The sequence below is a fragment of the Dendrobium catenatum genome, unplaced genomic scaffold (assembly GCF_001605985.2).
Source record: "Dendrobium catenatum unplaced genomic scaffold, ASM160598v2 fragScaff_scaffold_633, whole genome shotgun sequence".
In the NCBI taxonomy this organism is placed as follows: domain Eukaryota; kingdom Viridiplantae; phylum Streptophyta; class Magnoliopsida; order Asparagales; family Orchidaceae; genus Dendrobium; species Dendrobium catenatum.
Genome location: NW_021319095.1, coordinates 445,498 through 467,365, shown reverse-complemented (window position 1 = coordinate 467,365; position 21,868 = coordinate 445,498). Strand labels below are relative to the sequence as shown.

The window sequence follows — 21,868 nt, the reverse complement described above, 5'->3', positions numbered from 1 at the left end:
TATTAAAAAAATTCTCAAAATTTAATTGCTAAAAATAACACAGCAAGGATTTTAGAATCCTTAGTAAGCATTTATTGTTGTAATATTTGTAGGTAAATTTTTAGTCTAATGGCGTATGATGCATCATACTCCACATTTATTTTTAAACACACATCTTTTACTATATATCCATTAGTATATCTATTTAATAAATCTCTAGGCACTACTAATGCTATTTAACTTATACTTATTTTGTTTGTAGAATTCTTTTGGAAGAAACAGAAAAACTATTATGATTAGTTTGTTGTACAAGAGCATATACTCTAGCAATTTATAGAGAGAAATATAGTCTGATTTTATATGCTTTAATGACAATCTGCATTAATCATACGACATTAAAATATATTAATCAAGTAAAGATATATGAAACAAAACAATTGTATGTTATTTAATAACATAGATTTTAATTTTTATGACAGTTATATTATATATACTTATTATGCAAACTATTTAATTGATTGTTATAAATCTAGATAAACTGTGATCCAACATCAATTAAAAAATATTGCGCAGAGATCTGCAACAATCTGAAGTTCTATTTTATTGTGGAAGTTGTGATTCTTTTAGGAACTTCAAGTGCAAATATATTAAAATTAGCTTTCTTTATTCTTAGCATAAAGTTAAATGATAAACGTAAGCTCATATTAAATCTCAACAACAATAATCTTAGGATCAAACAAGCACCTGAGCATTTAAAGCGTATTTTAATAATTGATCATAAGTGTTTTGAGGTTCTATTAACTCTTGATGGAGTTCATCATAGTTGCTTCAAACAAGGTAATTCTCTTATGAAGAATGTGAAAATGATCAATTATATTCATCATTTAACTTTATATCAAATAAAACCAATTTTAATATGTTAGTACCTAACATTCCTCAAAAAACAAAAATGGTGCCAACTCCTGACTATAGCTACTCCAACTGACTATGTAATTTTTACTTCTAATCAATGCAGAACCACAATTTATTTGAATTTATAACGATCAAAAAAATAAGTAGTAATATAACTGGCCTAGAAAATAAAATTCATGTTATTAAATAGCATACCACTGTCTTATTTTGTATTTTTTTACCCGATTAGCATATTTCAGTAAGTTTATTGTCTCTTCAATATTTGCATTAGTAGGGCTAATACAAACTATCATTAAAGCACATAAAAAAAGAGTATGTTTCTCTCTATAAGATTGTTGAGGGAATGTCATTATAGTATTATACAACGGATATATAAGCTAAAGAAAAGTCAAAACTCACTAATCATAATATTTTTGCTATTTCCTTCAAAAGAATCATACAAGTAAGATAATTATAAGCGAACTAGTACTATAACTCTTTAAAGATTCACTAAGTATATGCACTAATGAATTTTAAAAATAAATGTGAAGGAAAATGAAGCATAATACATCATTACACTTAACATTCACCTGCAAATATTATGATAACAAGTGCTTACTAAAAATTCTAATGTTTTTGACCCAGTCATTTGAATATGAAAATTATGAGAAAATTTTGAATGATGACTCGCTTTAGAAAAATGTAGATGATACACTCATTACTGTTATGAGATACCTTTCAGTAATTAAATTAGATTCCAAAGATTGATTTCATATAATATTTTTCAAATAATAGCTACTTGTAATGAGAAGAGATATTTTGGAGAAGAAATACCCACAAATAAAATAACATTTTATATCATATTTATTAAAACATCATATACTTCAATAAGTGTTGTTGTCCATATAAGCAAGAGATGACTTGTCTGATAATTATTTCTTGCATCAACGTTTTATCTATTTGTTGAAACTACAACCTAATGTGAATAATATTTACCTCATAAAATGAGTATTATATGCAAATAGTATGCACAGTAGAATATAGAAGTCATCATCATTTTAAGAAATAAAATGTCAATTTGCTTTGCATTTCGTGCATTGAAGCAAATAAGACCCTTGCACTTAGCATTGGCATTACTACTTTAAAAACACCACAAACAAAGAGAAAACAGTCTTTCAAGTGCATTTAAAAACAACAACAAAACTTCACAAATAGAGATCTTATATTTTCAGCAAATAAAAGTTCTAACCATTGAATGTAGTATTTCTTCATGAATGCCATTGGAGAATCCACAGCCAAGTTGCTACTAAGCCAAATCTCTGACATGGCAACTAGAAAATATCCAGCGGATATCCTCTGATATATGTAGGAACATAATTAACGACAGTTTATTAAGAGAGAGAGAGAGAGAGAGAGAGAGAGAGAGAGAGAACATAAAGCCACAAAAAGTACTGATATATAAGTACAACCTGGCATTTTCATATAAACTATAAACAGCAAAGAACATGCACTGAAAGCAAGCCTAAACAAAGGTTGTGTGATTCGCATTTAATTTAGAGTCAAATTATATAGCACAAGTAGAACTAAGCATGCCCATCTCAGAAGTCCATGCAAAGGACAAAAGTTCTGAAATTTCACCAAAACTACTCAAACGAAATCAATCCTCACATGAATCATATACTTCTTTCTAAAATAACAGTGTTTAAAAAAAAAAAAAACAAAGAAAGGTTATCATATAATTTTCATTTCTACAAAATGATCAAATCAAATGTGATTAATGATCATACTATCTGGTTAAAAATCATTAATAAATTATCCTTGAAGACCATCTTTTAGCTAACTTTAAGTACTCAAGTTGTATAATGAACTGGCTTGCCTGAATCAAGAGATTGATGCCTTTGTGCTTGAAATAATTATAAAAGCATTCACATAATGAGACCATGAAAAAAATCCGTGAATCATATGACGACAATAACAACATCAAGCCGTTATCCCATTACGTAGGGTTGGCTTCATGAATCATATGATAGAGAAAATAAAAAAAATATTGTCCCATTAATGAAACTTCTTGATGCATCATTCAGTATAAGGCTGGCCTGGAGAATGGAGAACTCAACAACAACATCAAGCATTTATCCCACTATGTTGGGTCAGCTACATGAATTCTTTTTTCTCCATTGTGTCCTATTAAAAGTTAAATTCTCATTTAAATCTAATTAAAAAAACCATTTCTAATATTTTCTAACCAAGTCTTTTTAGGTTTACCTCTATCTTTCTTAACATAAATCAAATCTAATACATCTATTTTCCTATCCAGGTCATCGGAAGGCCACCGTTTCATGTGACCAAGCCATCTAAGACGATTCTCTCTAATCTTATATTCCACTAGAGAATGGAGAACTCATAATGGTAAAACAAAAAAACAAAACAATCTAATTTGTGTATTACTTACCATGTTTGCCAATTTGATACAAAAATATTTTAAAATCCAAAAAAAAAAAAAAAAGATAGAGATCACTTCACCTACTTCAGATAATTAGACAAAGATAAAATATGGGGACGGGTGGCTTGTTAGAGTCTTTATTGGTGAGGACCTTACGGACAAGGTCAACATACAGTTTGGTTGGCTGGCCATTGTCTACGTTATCCAGTTAACAACCTGCCATGGTTATAATTAAGATGTTGGTGGCCAGTATAAAGATGATAAGATTATTGGGAAGACATTTGGTACTAATATTCCTAGGGATTGCAATTATACATAATATAGAGGATAATTATTCCGACCAAACCCAAAGGCACCCGACTATTTTATCAATAGAATCCGATTGGGTTTGGTATTAGCTGGTTGGGTATCGACTAACCAAATCCGATGAAATTCTAATATGATTATATCATTAAGATTAAAAAATTTAATGGAACATGGGTTTGCACCTGTCTGGGATTTATGTTTGATTTAAGTTAAAACAACTACTCCACATGTATGGCATATTAAGGCTTTGTTTATAAATTTTTTATTGTCAAAATTTTGTGAATCTCTACGCGAGGAATAACTTTTTTTTATATTTTATTCTAGCAGGTATCTGAGTAGCCATTCACAAAGCAAGTAAAATAATCATTTTTTGCTACCCAGCTGATTTGGATATGATTCTAAGTAGCAATAGTGGTATAGTTCCGTAAATACAGATCTGTGTATGACTTATCAAAGCGGATACCCCTTCATTTTCATCTCTAAATATGTTAGTGGTCGTTGCCTAGTCGACCCAACCAACCAGAAACTACAAGGTCACAAGCAAAGGGTAAGCCAAACAACTTGGAGCGATCCCAAAAAAGTTCATTGCAATCATAAAAAGGTGGGAAGAAGGAAAGGGATGAGATGAAAAAACATTATGTATTTTTTCTTTATTCAAATAGTTTTTTAACTTTCTACTTTGGAATAGATGATATAAACTTCAAAGTCTAAAATATTTCGTAATGCATATCATCCTTGATGAAATCAGGCCATTGGATTTTTCATGGAATTTAACATATATGGGTGATGATCAATCTTTCAATAATCAATGCATAACATGTTAATGGAAAGGAAACTTTTTAGTGTAGCCACCTAACGCAAGTAAACTTGAGCATTTTTCAATACAAATTTTGTTAAATCCTAGCCATCCCTTGACCCTTGATCCCATGGACAGCATGAGGATTTGTAGGGGGCTTACCTGGATCATGACAATGTCCTTCAAGATTTGGGTGGCTGATTTATGAAGGATTATATTAGGGTAATTATGCATTATTCTGTAATTATATGTTTCCTCATTAAGATATCATGTATAGATCTATAAATAGGGATAACTTTATGCAATTAAATTAAGCATTTTTCCTCTCAAATTCTCTGAATTTAACATGGTATTAAGAGCCTAAGGATACATAATCCATTTCTTGGGTTTCTTTATTTATTCGTTTTCCTGATTCTTGAAGCGTCAAGCTTAAAAGAGTAAGAGGGATCAAAGAGAGAGCTTGGTAAGAGCCTTTTATGCATGCTCTTGAGTGTGATCGAGAGAAACGAGTGGACCTTCTTCTTCAAGGAGCGAGCAGAAAGCACGATTCTAGCCTCTCTTCGTACGTCTAGGACAGAGGTGAGAAAAGCAAAACTGAGCATGCGCTTCCAGCAAGATCCAACGTATGGAAGCAACAATCTCTCTTCTTGCGACTGAAAGAAAGAACCAAGTTTTCTTCCGCTGTTGTGCCTTCATTGTCGGCCTTCTCTTGTTACTACACTCCTATAACCAAAGCAGCCTTCATTGTTGTCTTGCACCTTACTAACTTGATTAATATAGTCTTCATCACTACCAGTTGTCGCCGCAATGTCTGAAGCTAATTCCTCCCAAAGCTTTATGAAGGACTCCATGGTGCACCAAGGAAGACAAAATCTCCAAAATATACAACCTTTCTATCGCATAAATGGAAAAATTTTGCTATAAGTGGTCTCAATTTGTGAAGACCAACTTGAAAATGAAAGTAAAGATGAATCACCTCCTTAGGGTATTACCAAAAGAAGAAGATCCTAATTTTTGGGCATGGGATGAAGCAGACTCCATGATTATGCCATAGTTATGGAATTCCATGACTCCATAAATTAGTAATACTTTCATGTTCTTATCTACTGCAAAGGACATATGGAAACATTCTCAAAACTTAGGATGTTGCCCAAATCTTCAAAATTCAGGTCAATGAGGGAAGCACAAAATAAGGAAGCAAGATCAAGATTGAATAAGCTACTGTCCTTCAAGGCTTGTAGCAAAAAGTTAATCACTACAGATGCATAGAGATCAAATGTCCAAAATATATTGTTATCCTAAAAAATATTACTGAGAAAGATAGAATGTATGACTTTTTTGCAGGATTAAATATGGAGTTTGACGAGACTAGAGTTCAGATCCTTGGCAAAGAAGATACATCTTCAATAAATGAGACAATTTCTCTCATTCATGCTGAGGAAAGCCGACGAGGGGTAATGCTGGAACCAAATGCTATTGAAAGTTCAACAATGGTGAATACCAAATAGGCACTATGGAAGGAAAGAGGTAAGGATTCCTTGAAACCTAAAGACAAATACTCCCTTTGGTACAGCTATTGTAAGAAATCAAGACACACAAAGGAGACATGCTAGAACTTGCATGGAATGCACCCAAGTTAGGAGTATAATCAAAGAAGTGGACAAAAGGGGACATCACAAACTAACACTACAAGTCAGCCCAACCCATAAATGTAGTCCAGGTTTAGAGAGCTCAACAAAGAAGATATTAATAAGCTAAAACAACTATTGGTATCCTTTGAACAATCACTTGAGTCTTCTTCTCTTACACTTTCAGATAAGTTTTATATATCCATCAAATTAAGTATCTTTAGAAATTATTTAAAAGATTTATGGATCACTGATTCAGGAGCCACATATCACATAACACACTCGATTACTCACTTCATCAACTATACTCCTTGTCCTAGTGATAAGAAAATCATCATGGTTGATAGTTCTCTTACCATATAACAGGCCAAGAAGACATACCCTTTTTTCCCTCTCTCTCTCAAAAATGTGCTCCACATGCCTCAATTATCCACAAACCTAATCTCCATACAAAAACTAACTAGTGATCATAATTGTCAAGTCCTATTTAACACTACTTGTTGTTGATTTCAGGACCAGGGATCGAGGAAGAATATTGGACTTGCTAAGGAGAAAGATACACTTTACTAGCTGAAAGAGCTGAACAAATACACTATTATCAATAAGGGTTATTTTATGTTATCCCTATTTAATAAAAAATCTACTATTTGGCTTTATCATTTTAGATTAGGACATTCATCTTTTGACATCTTAAAAAATATGTATCCAAAATTTTTTTATTGATTTGAAAAATGAGTCCTTTCATTATGAAACCTATGAGTTAGCCAATCATAAATGAGTTTCTTTTCCAAACAAAAACTAAAGACATCATACTCCCTTCTACCTTTTTCAAAATGATATCTGGGGATCCTAAAAAATCTCTAACATTTCAAGGACCCGATGGTTTGTATCCTTCATTGACGAATGCATTTAAGTCTCTTGGATCTTTCTCCTCAAAAACAAATTCAACGTTAGCACTATCCTCCCCAATTTTCACGCCATGATCCAGAACCGATTCGGGGTGAAAATAAAGAAATTTTGTTTCGACAATACCAAAGATTACTTTAACCATACACTCCTACTTGCAAAAGGAATGTATCATTCATGAGTTTTCCTGTATTCACACCCCACAACAAAATAGAGTTGCAAAAAGAAAAAATGACTACCTTCTTGCCTCCACCCATGCACTTATATTCCACCATAATGTACTTAAATCATACAAGGGGAAGCCCTTCTGACTGTCATGTATTTCAAAAACTGACTACCTTCAAAAACCTTGGGACTAAAAAATACCAATGGATCCTGCCCTCTTTTTACTCTGAATTCTGAACTCGTAAAAATCTCAAACCCAAAATTTTTGGGTGCATTGCCTATGTTCACATTCACAACCAAAATAGAGAAAAATTATATTCAAGGGCACTCAAATATATCTTTGTCAGATATTCATCCACCTAGAGAGATTATAAGTATTATCATTTCTCCACCAAGAAAACTCTTGTATATATTGGCGTTACTTTTAACGAACAAAAACCTTATTTCAACAAACCTCATCTTTAGAGGAAGATTGAAACTGAAGAAGATGATGCGAGTGAGCTTTGTCCCACTTGACCTTCCAGCTCCACCTCAAACTGATCCACCTAAACCTAAAACCAAAGCCAGATAAACTAAGGACAAAGCTATTATGAATAACATGAGGTTTGAAAAAGTATATTAGGCGTACAAATCCAAACTATGCTCCAGAGCATATCTAGGAAACTGAACCGTCTCTTGAAATTGAGGTAAACACAAGTTCACCAAAAAATCCTATTTTGGACCCCATAACCAATTTTGCATCCTTCCATAACTTCTCACATTCACACAACAATTTTCTGATCACACTAAATGATATTCATATTCCTACTAAAATTTATGAGGCCTTATCAGACGAGAATTGAAAAAGTGTCATTAAAGATAAAATGCAAGCCCAGAAAAAGAAAAATAGCTAAGAGATCACCGACCTAACAATAGGAAAAAGACTAGTCGACTGTAAATGGGTATTCTTTGTGAAATACAAAGCCGATGGTATATTGGAAAGGTATAAGGCAGGGCTACTAGCGAAAGGGTACACTCAGACATATAATATTGACTACCAGAAAACTTTTACACATACGGCCAAGATTAACACCATTAGAAACCTTCTCTCCCTGGCAGTTAATTATAATAGGCATTTGGAACAATTGGATGTTAAAAATGTATTCCTACAAGAGAACTTGGAGGAATAAATATTTATGAAGATTCCACCATGATTCAAGAAGAATTTTGGGGGTGACAAAGTGTGAAGGTTAAAGAAGACTTAATATGGGCTAAAGCAGACACAGAGAGCTTGATTTGAAAGATTTTCAAATGTCATGCTACTCAATGAATATCAACATAGCTAAGGGGACCACACACTATTCTTCAATCACTCAGACTTAGGGGGAGTCATAGTTTTATTAATTTATGTAAATGATGTCATCTTGATAGAGAAATTGAGAATGATGAAAATGAGATAGTGATTCTAAGAAAATATCTTGCAAAGGAATTTGAGATCAAAGAACTTGATAGATTGAAATATTTCCTAGGAATTAAAGTGGCTTGCTCCAACAGAGGAATCTTCATTACACAACATAAATACATTACTGGTATTCTTAAAGAAACATGTAAACTAGCTTGTAAACTGACACCAACACCAGTAGAACCAAATCTCAAATTGGGGGAAGCTACAGAGGATCCATACATAGATAAGGGGCTAGCTAGAGACTTGTGAGAAATTGATCAACCTTTCTCACACCAGACTAAATATAACCTTTACTATGAGCATGATCAACCCATTCATGCAGAATCTAAAGCAATCTCACATGCAAACAATAGACAGAATATTGTACTACCTCAAGGGGAATCCATGAAAGGGAATTCTCTTTAGAAGAGAATGTGGAATGACCCCAAAAACTTATAGTAATGCAAATTACGTAGGATCACCAGTAGATAGACGATCAACCTCGAGATATTGCACACTCCTTGGAGGAAACTCAGTTACTTGGAGGAACAAGAAATAGAATGTGGCAGCAAGGTCTAGTGTAGAGGCAGAGTTTAGAGCTATGGCCTTAGGTATATGTGAGCCTATGGTATATGTGAGCTACTATGGATCAAGATGATTCTAGAAGGCCTAAGGATCAAGTGTGAAGGACCCATGAAACTAAACTGTGACAACAAATCAAAAATCAGCATAGCTCACAATCCAGTTCAGCATGACAGAACAAAGCACATAAAAGTGCATAGATATTTCATAAAGGAGAAATTGGACAGTAGACTTAGCTACATTTACCATGTCTCATCAAAAGATCAGTTTGCAGATATTCTTACAAAGGGACTTGATAACTCTATCTTTCTTAGACTAATTACCAAGCTGGGAATGACAAATCTGTATTTCTCAGCTTGAGGGAGAGTGTTAAATCTCAGCCATCCCTTGACCCCTGATCCCATGGCCAGCATAGGGATCTGTGGGAGGCTCACTTGGATCACATCAATCCTTAATATAATCCTTAATTTAGGAAGGATTATATTAAGTCAATTATACATTATTCCTTAATTATTTATTTCCTCATTAAGATACCTTGCATAGATCTATAAATAGAGATAACTTTGAGCAATAAAATTAAGCATTTTCCCTCTCCGATTCTCTAAAATTAACAAATTCTATATGCAGTATTTGGGTTCATGATCTCATTGGTAATAAGAGGATTATCTCATAAGGATGAGGATGATTTTATGATTGATTTTGCTACCTTGTAATTATAAATATGAAATACGGTAATTTTATTGCGCTGGTATCTCTAAATAACTGAGCCCAATTTTTAGTAAGGATTTGCTAATCCCATGTAGTGGAACCAGGCATCCAATTGTGGTAATGAAAGCATGCAATGTGTTTCATTATGTTAGTTGCTAAGATCATCCCAAAGGGTCGATTGCATGTGATCAAAAGTTAGGAATTTCAAAAATCTTGGATGTACCAAGAGTTGTTTTTTTCTTTGCAACTAGAGTTGATGTGCACTTCAGCAACATCTAGTTGTGTATCCTAGATATTAAAATTGATAGTAGATGTCAAAATTACTAGCTCTTCTTGAAACAATGTTAAACTTATAAATAATATTTTGAGATAAGTTTTCCTAGACATTAGATATTATGATGATGTTGAATCCTCCTTTCCTAGCTTTAAGTTGGAATTAATCGCACTGAGCTAAGAGATTTCACCACTTAGTACTGTGTAAATTTGGCACAAGGCTTGTGGATCAACAAGCAAATGTGCGACTTATGGCTAAGCTTGAGGCTCCATTGAAAGGAATGAGCCAACTAACAAGCAACATTTTGAGACTTAGTGTTTCCTAAATATAAGCCTACATCAATCCATATAATTCATGTTCATATGTTTGTGCTTGGTGTTTGAACGTGTCTATGAGTGAATGGGTGAACTGTGTGCATCAACAACACAAACAAAGAAGGCATGACTCATGAGATTTGTCCAAATGATTACAATAATGCATAAATAATACAATATGATTTGCAAGCGTATCTTATTCAACTATTTGAATCATTATCACAATAAAAAATTAAAAAACAAGTTATATATATATATATATATATATATATATATATATATATATATATATATAGCCCCTTCTACTCATTCATATGAATGTTACATGCAAAGTACACCCTATACTTTAAGCAAATCTTATCATAGAACTTCTAGATATATTATCTTTTTTTTATCCTACTTCTTCATGAACAATCCTCATTTATTCCTCTTAAGCATAGCAGGAAGTGTTAATTCTTGTTCAAGCAAGTATTTTAGAATGAGTTCTATTGATGTCATAATTAATTTGTTTTCTTCATTTTACTCGTTGCACATAAATATTCTCTCTCTTATTGGTGAATCTTTTGTTCATACTTATGCATTAACAAACCTAATAAGCCTATTTTCTATCAACTTATCTCATACATTCACCACTCCCACAATCTCTTCAATAAAATCATAATTATTCTAATCTTCTCCATTAACCAATCTTCCACCTTTACATTTTCATTTCTATCTATTCAATTAATTTTTAGTGACCACTTTTAGCTTTTAGTAACCTCTCTGATCCCAAGGCTTAAATCGATACAATACAAAAAGGGATGTAGCAAAGCAAGGGGCCTTCAAGACGTTTTCATATTCCTTTTATGATGTGTGTTTCTTATATTTTTTGTAATATGGAACTATTAGTGCATATTGGAACTTTAACAGTGATTGCTAGTGGATTAGGTTGTTTAATCAGTGGCAAGCTTTATACAAGACCAAGGCAAAGTCAAGGTCTTAACACATGGCTTGTGATTGGATTTTTCATGCAATCAAGTCCAAAGTGAAGGTTTGTATCGACTTAATGTAAATATATCTAACTTTAGTAGAACGGGTAGGTCAATCTAAAATGATGAAACTATGAGATCTTAATCGTATTGATCACCTGATCCCATCAATTCTAATCTAACAGCAATTTCCAAATTAAGCATAACTGATGTTCTTAATCAAGAGCGTTCATTGTTAATAGGCAAACATGTAAGGATAGCACCCACCCTAGTTAACCAACTCGGAAAAATCTCTGGGAACTTCAAAAGTAAAATGCCTTGAAAATCCAACAATGTTATTCCGACCATATAAGCCTTTTAATGCCCACAATTCCCTTATTAGTGTTTAAAAATATTAAATGGAGAATGGTGATTTATAAATCTAAAAAGAATGTGGAATGAGGCTAATGATGATGATAAAATAACCAAAATAAAGTAGTTCATCTTTAATAAAAGTTGTAATAAGCTTCATATACTCACATAAGCATATATATATATATCCTTGTATAAAATAAGTTTGTGTGGAAAGAAAAGGTCATTTGATGTATCAGCTCGCTTGAGATCAAGCTATTGAGGAAAGCCAACCCATGTATCTTTTGATTGATCATATCAGATTGAAATCAAATGATACCCTTCGTATTATTTCTTTTTAAATAGATTAGCCAATCTGTAATTATTTCTAATTTAATAATCAAAACAGCAGAGAGGGAACATTTTTAGGCCCATTACAAAGCTATTGAGCAAAGCCAAGCCATGTATCTTTTGATTGATCATATCAGATTGAAATCAAATGATACCCTTCGTATTATTTCTTTTTAAATAGATTAGCCAATCTGTAATTATTTCTAATTTAATAATCAAAACAGCAGAGAGGGAACATTTTTAGGCCCATTACAGTAAAACTAGTTTATTTGTTCAACATATACATGATTTTTTTTTTTTTTACATATACATGAATTAATTTTTTAAAATGGACTTACAATTTTTAGTTGATTTTATTTTTTTCTCTTTCTTGGGTACTCTTAGGTCAAGGTTAAATGATTTTTCCAGTTCATATAAACATCAAAGGGTCTAAGAGGATGACTTGAATTGTAAACTTGGTTTAATGAATTAGGTGAAAAGGCTCATATGCTCTTCAATGATTGTTGATTTTTTTTGTGAACTTCAAACCATACCTCGCAATTCAACAGATAAATGAAAGTTTATCTTATTTAAGCACTTACATATCATCATTACATTATAGGCAAGTTGCAAATGAGTTTATGTAATATAATAAAGACCGTGTATTAATATGCAGATTAATTACTTTATACCAAGACATTTTAGTTATTAATTATATAATCACCAAATTATATATCATAGCTCAGACAATATGCTTCTTAGCTTCTAGGTAGATGTCTCAAGTTCAAATACATCCTGTGTGGCTCACTTTAAATAACTCCCTACGTAAGTTTATGCCTCTATAATTAGCATTATACCGTGCCTATAATCAATAAAATTATTTGGAATAGATTTACATCATTGAGTGTTTGGTCACAAGATATCCTATCTTTCATAACTGGCATATACTCTATTCTATAACCAGCATTATAACCTACCTATAATCATAAAATAGTTGGTATAAGGTTAATAAATGGTTAGTTCACAAACATCTTGAGTGATTGGTTCACGGGCATCTATGCTTTTAGCATTTTGATATCACAACTAACGTACATAGCTACAATCTAGATGTCAATCATCAATTATGCAACTGGAACAACAACAAAATTTTAACAAACTAGATGGCATTACAAAATGCGAGAGAAAGAAAGGACAGAATAGCCATTGATCATTATAACTAGCACTTCTGTATGTACAGAAAACAAAACAAAACCAAAGAAACTAAAATTTACACATTGTATTGGTATTTAAAAAACATTGCAATCTAGATGATAATATCACAAAATCAGGGAATCAAATAGACCCTATATGACCATGTTCATTTGTACCATAAAGAGTAAAACAAATTAAACAAGTGCATATTCCTCCTTCCCATAATGTATTTCACAAAATAATCATTGGATATGAGATGGTGGATTGTTCCCCCATCCCAAATCATCTTTTAGTCTTCTGAATTTCTTTATAAAGTTGACAAAAGGAGCGCTAACATGTTGTAAAACGTCGCTGCTCTCTTTCAGCAATAAAAATGTTCTATCAAACAGTTTCAGGAACTAATAATTAGACGAAAACCATAATTGCATAGAAATTCTACTCAAAACACCATAAGATGTTCTGCCAATAAAGCAAAACACTAAAAAATATATAAAATTAAGAAAAATCCAAGTTAGCATTAACAATAAAAAAAGTCCTAGTTTCATTCTCCATAGTTAAAATATAAAACATAACAACCGAATATCCATAAACAAAACAAGGCCATCCCACATTACCTGCAATACTCCTAGCCAGCGTATATGATCGATGTCAACACCATATGTCCAGTGATTACGACCATGAAAGTATCCACCTAAAACCAATTTTGGCATCAGTTATCCAAGTATATCAATGAAAGAGCAGAAATCTTAAGGGAAATAAAAGGCATGTCATTACTTTATATGAATAAAATGCAGCGACATGGCCTAAAAGAAATGGAGTAACCTTGCAGCAACACACCCAACAAAAAAAGTTTGATCGTTCTCATGATGATTTTTCTCGTAGCAGTAAGTTTGTTGGTAGCTTTCTGCATAAAATTATAATATCTAATAAGAGAACTAAAACTAAAGGATATGCATGAACACTACAACTAAAAAGCCTCGAGTCCAAGAAAAAAGTGGAAAAATCATCCTAAGGTCCTATGATTGACTACAATTTATTATTTAATCTATTGACGAAAAAAAATTATTTTAAATCCAAATTAATAGTAAATCTTAATATTTATGAACATGATTATTGTTATTTTGGATATTGTTACTAAAATAATGATTCTGATTATTGTTATTTTATATGTAGTTACTAAAAAATGATGAATTTGGTTACTCTAAGTCTGGAGGTGGCTTCTGGTTAATTTCAGCACACTAATAACAACAAACAAAGTTTGAATAATCAGAAGTCATCAAATCCAAAACGGCAGTAACGATATTCATAGAAAGTAAGATTTCATGTTAGTTTAGAGTAAAAAAAAAATTGTCGCCAGTTATATATTGATAGTTCTCAAATAAAGTTTGATTGTTCTCATGATATTTTTTTCGAAGTAGTAAGTTTGTTGGTAGCTTTCTGCATAAAATTATAATATCTAATAAGAGAACTAAAACTAAAGGATATGCATGAACACAATAACTAAAAATACTTAAGTCCAAGAAAAAAGTGGAAAAAATAATCCTAAGGTCCTAAGGTTGACTACAATTTATTATTTAATCAATTGACTGAAAAACAAATTGTTTTTAAGTTCAAACTAATAGTAAATACTAATATTTGAACATAATTATTATTATTCTGGGTATTGTTACTAAAATAATGGATCTAATTATTGTTATTTTATATATAGTTACTAAACAATAATGAATTAGGTTACTCTAAGTTTGAAGGCGACTTCTAGTTGATTTTCAACACAAACAAAGTTTGAGTAATCAGATCCATTATTTAGTCATCATATCCAACACGGTAGTAACCATATTCATAAAAATTAAGATTTCATGTTAGTTTGGAGTAGAAAAACAATTTTCCCCAATCATAGAACCACATGTTAATTCTCCAAAAGTAGACAAAATGTAAAAGGTGCCAAGATAACATAAGGTTTTCGGCAAAAAAGCTTCTTGAAGGCATAGTAAATTTTTTTTTTTCTAAAAAAGACTAGATCACATAAAAAAATCAATGGCTGGATCAGTTTCATCATATCACATACCATTACGTCTAAAGTATCACATATTTCAACTCTTTTTAGTATGGATCTGCATTATTTATTATTGTTATATTTTCTCATTATTATTATTTTTATAATACTTTTTTAGAATCCTAATGATTTTTTCTAAACAACTTCCTGCAAATGTCACGATCTTTAATTTTTTTTTATTTCCATAGATCTGCTCTCACACTTTCATCCCTTGTTTAAAATTGTGCAATATGAGGCTTGCCTTGAGGCCTGCCTTTGCGCAATTCCAGTGAAAAACGCCTCGAGGCTTACGCCTCGAATTTCTTTTATGAGGCTTGCGCTTCAACTTGGTTGAGGCCCGCCTTGAGGCGCACCTAGCCTCATTGGTGTGAGGCTTACCCCTCACCCTATATATATATATATATATATTAAAACTTACATAAATCCTAAAGTAAAGACCCAAACAAATCACACTTTGTGCACTCCCAAGTCATGACAACTTCCTCTCAAATGCCTCAACCTCCAGCCCGTCGCCTTCGCCATAACCACCATCATCATAGTCGTCGTTAATGATCACTTGAAAGCTGCACACCACCACCAACTCTAAAAATTTTAGAGTATTAATCTTATCTCTATGTTGATGAAAAACATTTATGAAAGAGGAAGATACAACAACAACATCAAGCCTTTATCCCACTACGTGGGGTCGACTACATGAATCCTTTTTCTCCATCGGCTACATGAAAGAGGAAGATGTTTGAAATAAATGAAAAAGAAACATATTGGGAGGCATTGGACTCCACAGATGAGACAAGGGAATGATCAATTTGTTATAATGATGACTCAAATAAAGATCCCCTTAGTTATGACAATATAGATGATTTTCTAGTTGTTGACAACTTTTCAACCGTTTTTAGAAATTAAATGTAGATGAGTAGGGAACTGAGAAAGAAAGAATTTGAAGTTTAACTTAATATTATATGATACTTTTATGCAGTTTCAATATTTAATAATTTTTTGCTCATGAAATATTTGTATTTCAATTATATTTCATGTAATTTATCACTAGCCACTTTACGTCTTGTGTAATTTTTTGTTTCATATGTCATTGTATTACTTCATACTTCAATAGAAAAATAATATCTCATCTTTTAACATATTATTTGGATATTATATAAAATTTTACTTTTAATATTTATTTGCACTCAACGCAATTTTTTATTTTGAGGCTCACGCCTCAAAACGCCTTGAGGCTTACGCCTCACCTCACGAAAAAAAAAAAAACACCTCAATACCTAATTACGCAATTTTAAACATTGCTTTCATCTAATTGTGGCTCATCTACAAACAATTGGCTTCTCCCATTGTAACATCCTAATCTTCATCTCAAACGTGATATCCTTTATTGACTCCACCATTTATTTTTAAAACGCTAATATGGTTAACCTTGTTTAATCATCTTTGTAGAAAAACCCCAAAACTAACTCTATTGATACTCTCATTCAATACTCTTCGTCAATGTTTCCCATTGATACCACCATTGACGCTCTCAATCGATACCTCCATTTAAGATATATATATATATATTATTCTATGCCACTTTGAGTTTGCAGTGGAATGCTACCACATATCTAAATCATTACAAGTGATGGCTATTTATAATAGGAATTTATAATATTTATTATTGTTATATTTCCTCATAATTGAGGATATTCTCATTTATTTTATTTTTCTTTATTTTAATCTTCTCTTGCTTATATATAGGCACATATCTATGAAAAAATCGGCTAAAGATATACTCATTTTCAATTCTCTTCCTTCTAACATCATCATTAGCTTTCTGCCAATTATTTAAGTTTAGATTCAGCGACGGAGCCAGAAATTTTATTCAGGGGGGACCAAAATTAAAAATAGTTATGTTTGTCATTTTATTACTAGAGCTAAGAGGAGATGTAAGATCAAAATTAAAAATGCAAATAATATGACTTTTAGAGCTTAGAAGACATAAATATCTTCCACAGGCGGTCTCCGTTTGAGAGCGAGAGAAGACGAAAGGGAAAATAAAAGTCGTACTCGAAGTGGGGAGTCGCGAGTCGTGAGAAATGAGCAAAGGGGAAAACGAAGCAGACCATTTGGGTCAAGGGCTAAAATTTACTCGAGATTCTTTAAAATATTTTCATTTCAACTAATTTAAATGAGTTTTAAATTCAATCATTTTAATATTATTTCAGCTAAAATTTACTTGATATACTTTAAAATAAAGTTTCAAATAAAAATCAAAGATTTTAACTAAAACTTCCATAATTTTTTTAATGAGATTTTAATAAAAATATATTAATAAAGGAAATATATTAATTATAGAGGACAACACATTTTAAAACATATCTAAATATACATATAGGAGGGTGGCATTAACATCAAAAAAAAATTGGTGGATGGTCAAATTCCCTTTGCTTGATGGTTAATTTTACATTTTTAATATTTATGCATTCCCAAGGCCGGTCCTTTTAGTCTGCCCATCCGCTCATTAATAATAATCTCTCCGCTATTAGTGTTTGGATAAGAATCCTCTTCCATTTAGCATAATATAGATAAATCTTAAATCAGAAATTGTAGGTGAAGAGAGCTTTTTTGTTGGTGGTGATTGGGTGAAGACATATAAAACTTTTTTTTTAGGGGCGGCACATACCCCTCCTTGCCCCCCTCCGCCCATGTTTAGATTCATGAATCCTCAATTACTTATTCTCCATTCTTTCTTATTAAATGTTGCATAAAGTGCTAAAAATATTTATGCAAATCCTTTTGAACAACTTCTAACTACGTTACTATTTCATCTACCTATTTTTCTTCCTGGTCCATCAATATCAATTTTCTATGCACATTGTACTGATGCATCTTCTATAATTAGGTGTACATGCCAAAACTATCCAAGTTATTTTCCACTACCTTATCTTCAATATATGCTTAATTTTGATTGATTTCTATAATCCACAAGAAAAATCCACCAATCTCTGCATGATTGATTGTTTTGGTGATTCCACCCTCAGTTTGCCTTTTCTCTTATAATAAGAAAATTTGATCCCTTGATGTCCCTTTAAAGGCTCAAGGCAACGCAACATGAGCTACTGCTCAAGTTTCCTTTTTTTTTATAAATGAACACATCACAACACTAAAATAAAGGATAAAGAGGGAATTCGGCTAAAGCAGAAAAACCTATAACGTATAGAAGCTCAAACAACCGAATCATTACACTCTTTAAAAAAATAGAAGTAGTAATACTAATGCTAAAGAAGTGATTATTGTCTAAAAGAAGAAGTATAAGGACCCTAAAGCATACTCTGTATGCGAGCGCGATGGACACTCCAACACCGAACAGAAAGAAGGGCATAACGAAGTCAGCTATCGTCACGCCGAACCACGGCGCGTGGTTGATCACAGGAAAGGCTCCGCCGGCATCGTCAACTAGGATCATGAGCTGCGAAGAAGAAATGAATTGGTAATTGACTGGATATTAGAGATTACAACAAACACAGTTAACGATTTTATAAGGATTACCGCAACGGTGAGGCCGCGGAAGACGTCGAGAGAGGCGAGCCGCTGGTTTGGATCGGAGGGTTTCGCTTGATGGCTAACAGAGGTGACAGGTGTAGGTGGAGGAGAGTGGTTGTGGTCGGGGAGGATCTCCCCGTCTGTCCTACTAGTAGCCGGCGCTGAGAGCGAGTTGAGAAGCGGAACCCGCTCTTCCGGTATCACGACCTGGGAATCCATCGGCAATTTCACAATCCTCTGGGGAGAGTAATCGGCAGTGTAAGTTTGGGAATTTAGGTGTTTCCTAAGGTTGAATTTGAGATGCAATATAATTTATTTGTCAACTTTGTAAATACTAAATAGAATGGAATATAATAGGATAATGCCTATGTAAATCTTCCTTCTTTTTCTATCTTTTAAAAATAATTTATTTTTAAACTCACTCTAAATTAACCATCATTTGTTGTCATAAGGCACTGCTTGCCGCCACCTGTATTGCCTCAAGACACTATTGTCGTCTCAGATGGTTGCCCCCCGATGTTGCTAGCCTCTCTCTCTACCACCACCAACCACCCACGGCACCACCGACTACCATCATTAAGCATTGCTAGTCATTAGTGTTGGTCGTTGGCCACCATTTACCTCAATATATCGCTAATTGTCACCCACCGCCTGTCATCACCACTTACCACTAGTCAATGTCATAATCACTTTATATGATCATTTTATCCCAAACTAAGTACAAAAAGATGATCTCCTAAATTTATTTTACATGCAACAAAATAACTTTAGAGTAAATATATTGAATTTATTTTATATTGCATTCTTTTTAAGCTTTTACAATACATTCATTTTTTAAGTAAATCAAATGACCCTTTCGTTGAATGAATTGGTGAAGTGATTGACACATACAAGGTTTTAGCCAAACCTAATAATATTTGGAAATTTGATTTATATGCCTCAAATAAATGTAATTGATCAAATGTCACTTTTTTATTTTCTTGGAGAAATATGTCCAAATTTTTTTTCAAATAAAATCATATCTTCTACATAGAAATAGAGGTAAAACCACAATCAAGTATAATGCAAACTTTCAAACAAGGGAGTTGCTTGAACATTCATTTGTTTGGCACCTTCTTTATCGTTATAGATCTCAAAGCTTGTACAATCGATCTGTTGAAAGCTTCAAATTGAAGGTTTTTATTTTTTCAATCATAATTTGTTCAAGACTAACAATATTATACATTGTTATTTAGGTTTGAATATGTCATTCATATTCTAAAAAATATTTGCATTCTAAACCCTTAATGGCATTAGAATATGTATTACATATTACAATATGTTTGGACATTATTCAAATTTTTAAGCAAGGTGAACAATGTTTGAACAAGCTTTGAGAATAGTTAAATAAAGGCTCATGCATGGTTGAAACAAAGTTTGATCTGGGTTCGAGTTGGATTCGAGCCTAGTTTGAATAAGATTTGGGCATGGTTCAAATAAGTTTTGACTATTATTCAAACATCTTTTGATCTTGCTTCAAACCATTATTTTCCCTCATTGCCTTATGGAGTTAGACTCATTTGCAATATTTTGCTATGTAGGATAATGTTGACTTTAATCATACATATAAAGAGGCAGGTCATATATAAAGATGTAGTTGATATGCTCAACATGGTTAAATACTTTAAGGTTTATGATGTCATCGGCAATGTCGGGATATCCTCCTATAGTCATTTCTTTAAATCTTATGAACTATAGTTCTTTGATGCCCTAATTCATAAGCCATTACTAAGAATGGTTGATGATGAAGAGAATGTGGGACACTCAAGCATATTCAATATTAGAATTAGGGACATACATTTGGAGTTGCTAAATTTATTCTGATCACTACGTTGGGGCTTAAAATTTCCATATGAGAATGAATTTAAGAAGATGAGCACAAGAAGTAGGCTAATAGAAAACTACTTGGATAAAAATAATAGGTTTAAGAATCCAGATTCAAAGAAAGCATTCATGGAGTGCTTTAAGAGAGATACTATATGAAAGTTAGGATTATATTATCTTATTGATGGTTCCCTACTCAACTATACTATACACAACATAATTTTTAATAAGATTCTTATCTTAGTTGAATATGTGAAAACATTTGTTGGCTACCCATGAGACAACCTATCATGAGAGAGGACACTAAGAGTGTGATACCCCAGGCATCCATAGTGAAAGGATTCGTCTGACATTCTAATCGAACTCCATTCCAGTTGCCTTGCTCGGACCTGAAATTGTCAACCACATGTAATGAGCTTAAATAGCCCAGCAGGTCACCAAAGCCTACAACTGAAATCAAAGCACGGTACTGATATCAATATGCATGTCAGTCAATCAAATCCATAACAGTCAATGGTCAATGAGTCTATGCAGCGGAAATCAAATCAGTAGTCAATGCAGATATGCACCATACCAAAGTTAGGGAGAAAATGTGCAGAGAACCTTGGAGAGAGAGAGAGAGAGAGAGAGAGAGAGAGAGAGAGAGAGAGAGAGAGAGAGAGAGCACCAAGAATATTGATTTAAAAGAGTAACAAAGTGCTTATGGGCAATGATAGTTTATCATTGTTCATGAATAAAGATGCAAGCTTTATATAAAAATATTGTATTTTAAATGTTTGTTTATGTGGTAAATTATTATTATAAATTGACTATCAAGCCTTCTTTAAATTTTTTTTATGGCTGATTATTCATTCTATACTATTACATGGAGCTGATAAGGACTTCTTTAAATTTATTATATAAACTTCTTCTCAACCTATCTGAATGAGTTAAAAAGAGGAAGATAACCACTAGACATTTTATAAGCGAGTGTAGCGGTCACACTGGGGAAAAATTAGGTTAAATATAATCATTCACTGGTCAAGAAATGCCCTCAACTAAAAGTTGAAGCAAACTTTTTGTTGTTGTATAAGAGTTAAAGAATGTAAGACTTTACCAAAGAATAATCAAATAAGATTGTAGTAAAAATTAGATGCTTTAAGTAATTTTGCTCAAAATTCTACACATAAGGAAGTTTAATATAATAAGGA

At 32.5% G+C, this 21,868-nt stretch overlaps 1 protein-coding gene across 1 annotated transcript in view; it reads right to left on the bottom strand.

Moving 5' to 3' along the window:
- The window catches only part of LOC110110775 (heparan-alpha-glucosaminide N-acetyltransferase), a 52,201-nt gene extending 33,093 nt beyond the window's left edge, over window positions 1-19,108 (bottom strand). Inside the window, exons 1-5 of the mRNA XM_020842401.2 lie at window positions 18,822-19,108; window positions 18,604-18,741; window positions 14,057-14,138; window positions 13,849-13,925; window positions 2,120-2,226 (exon numbers count right to left, since the gene is read on the bottom strand). Of these exons, the coding sequence (XP_020698060.1) occupies window positions 2,120-2,226; window positions 13,849-13,925; window positions 14,057-14,138; window positions 18,604-18,741; window positions 18,822-19,034 (617 nt within the window). The 5' untranslated portion in view covers window positions 19,035-19,108. The remainder of the gene's footprint in view (window positions 1-2,119; window positions 2,227-13,848; window positions 13,926-14,056; window positions 14,139-18,603; window positions 18,742-18,821) is intronic.
- Window positions 19,109-21,868: the final 2,760 nt, after the last annotated feature.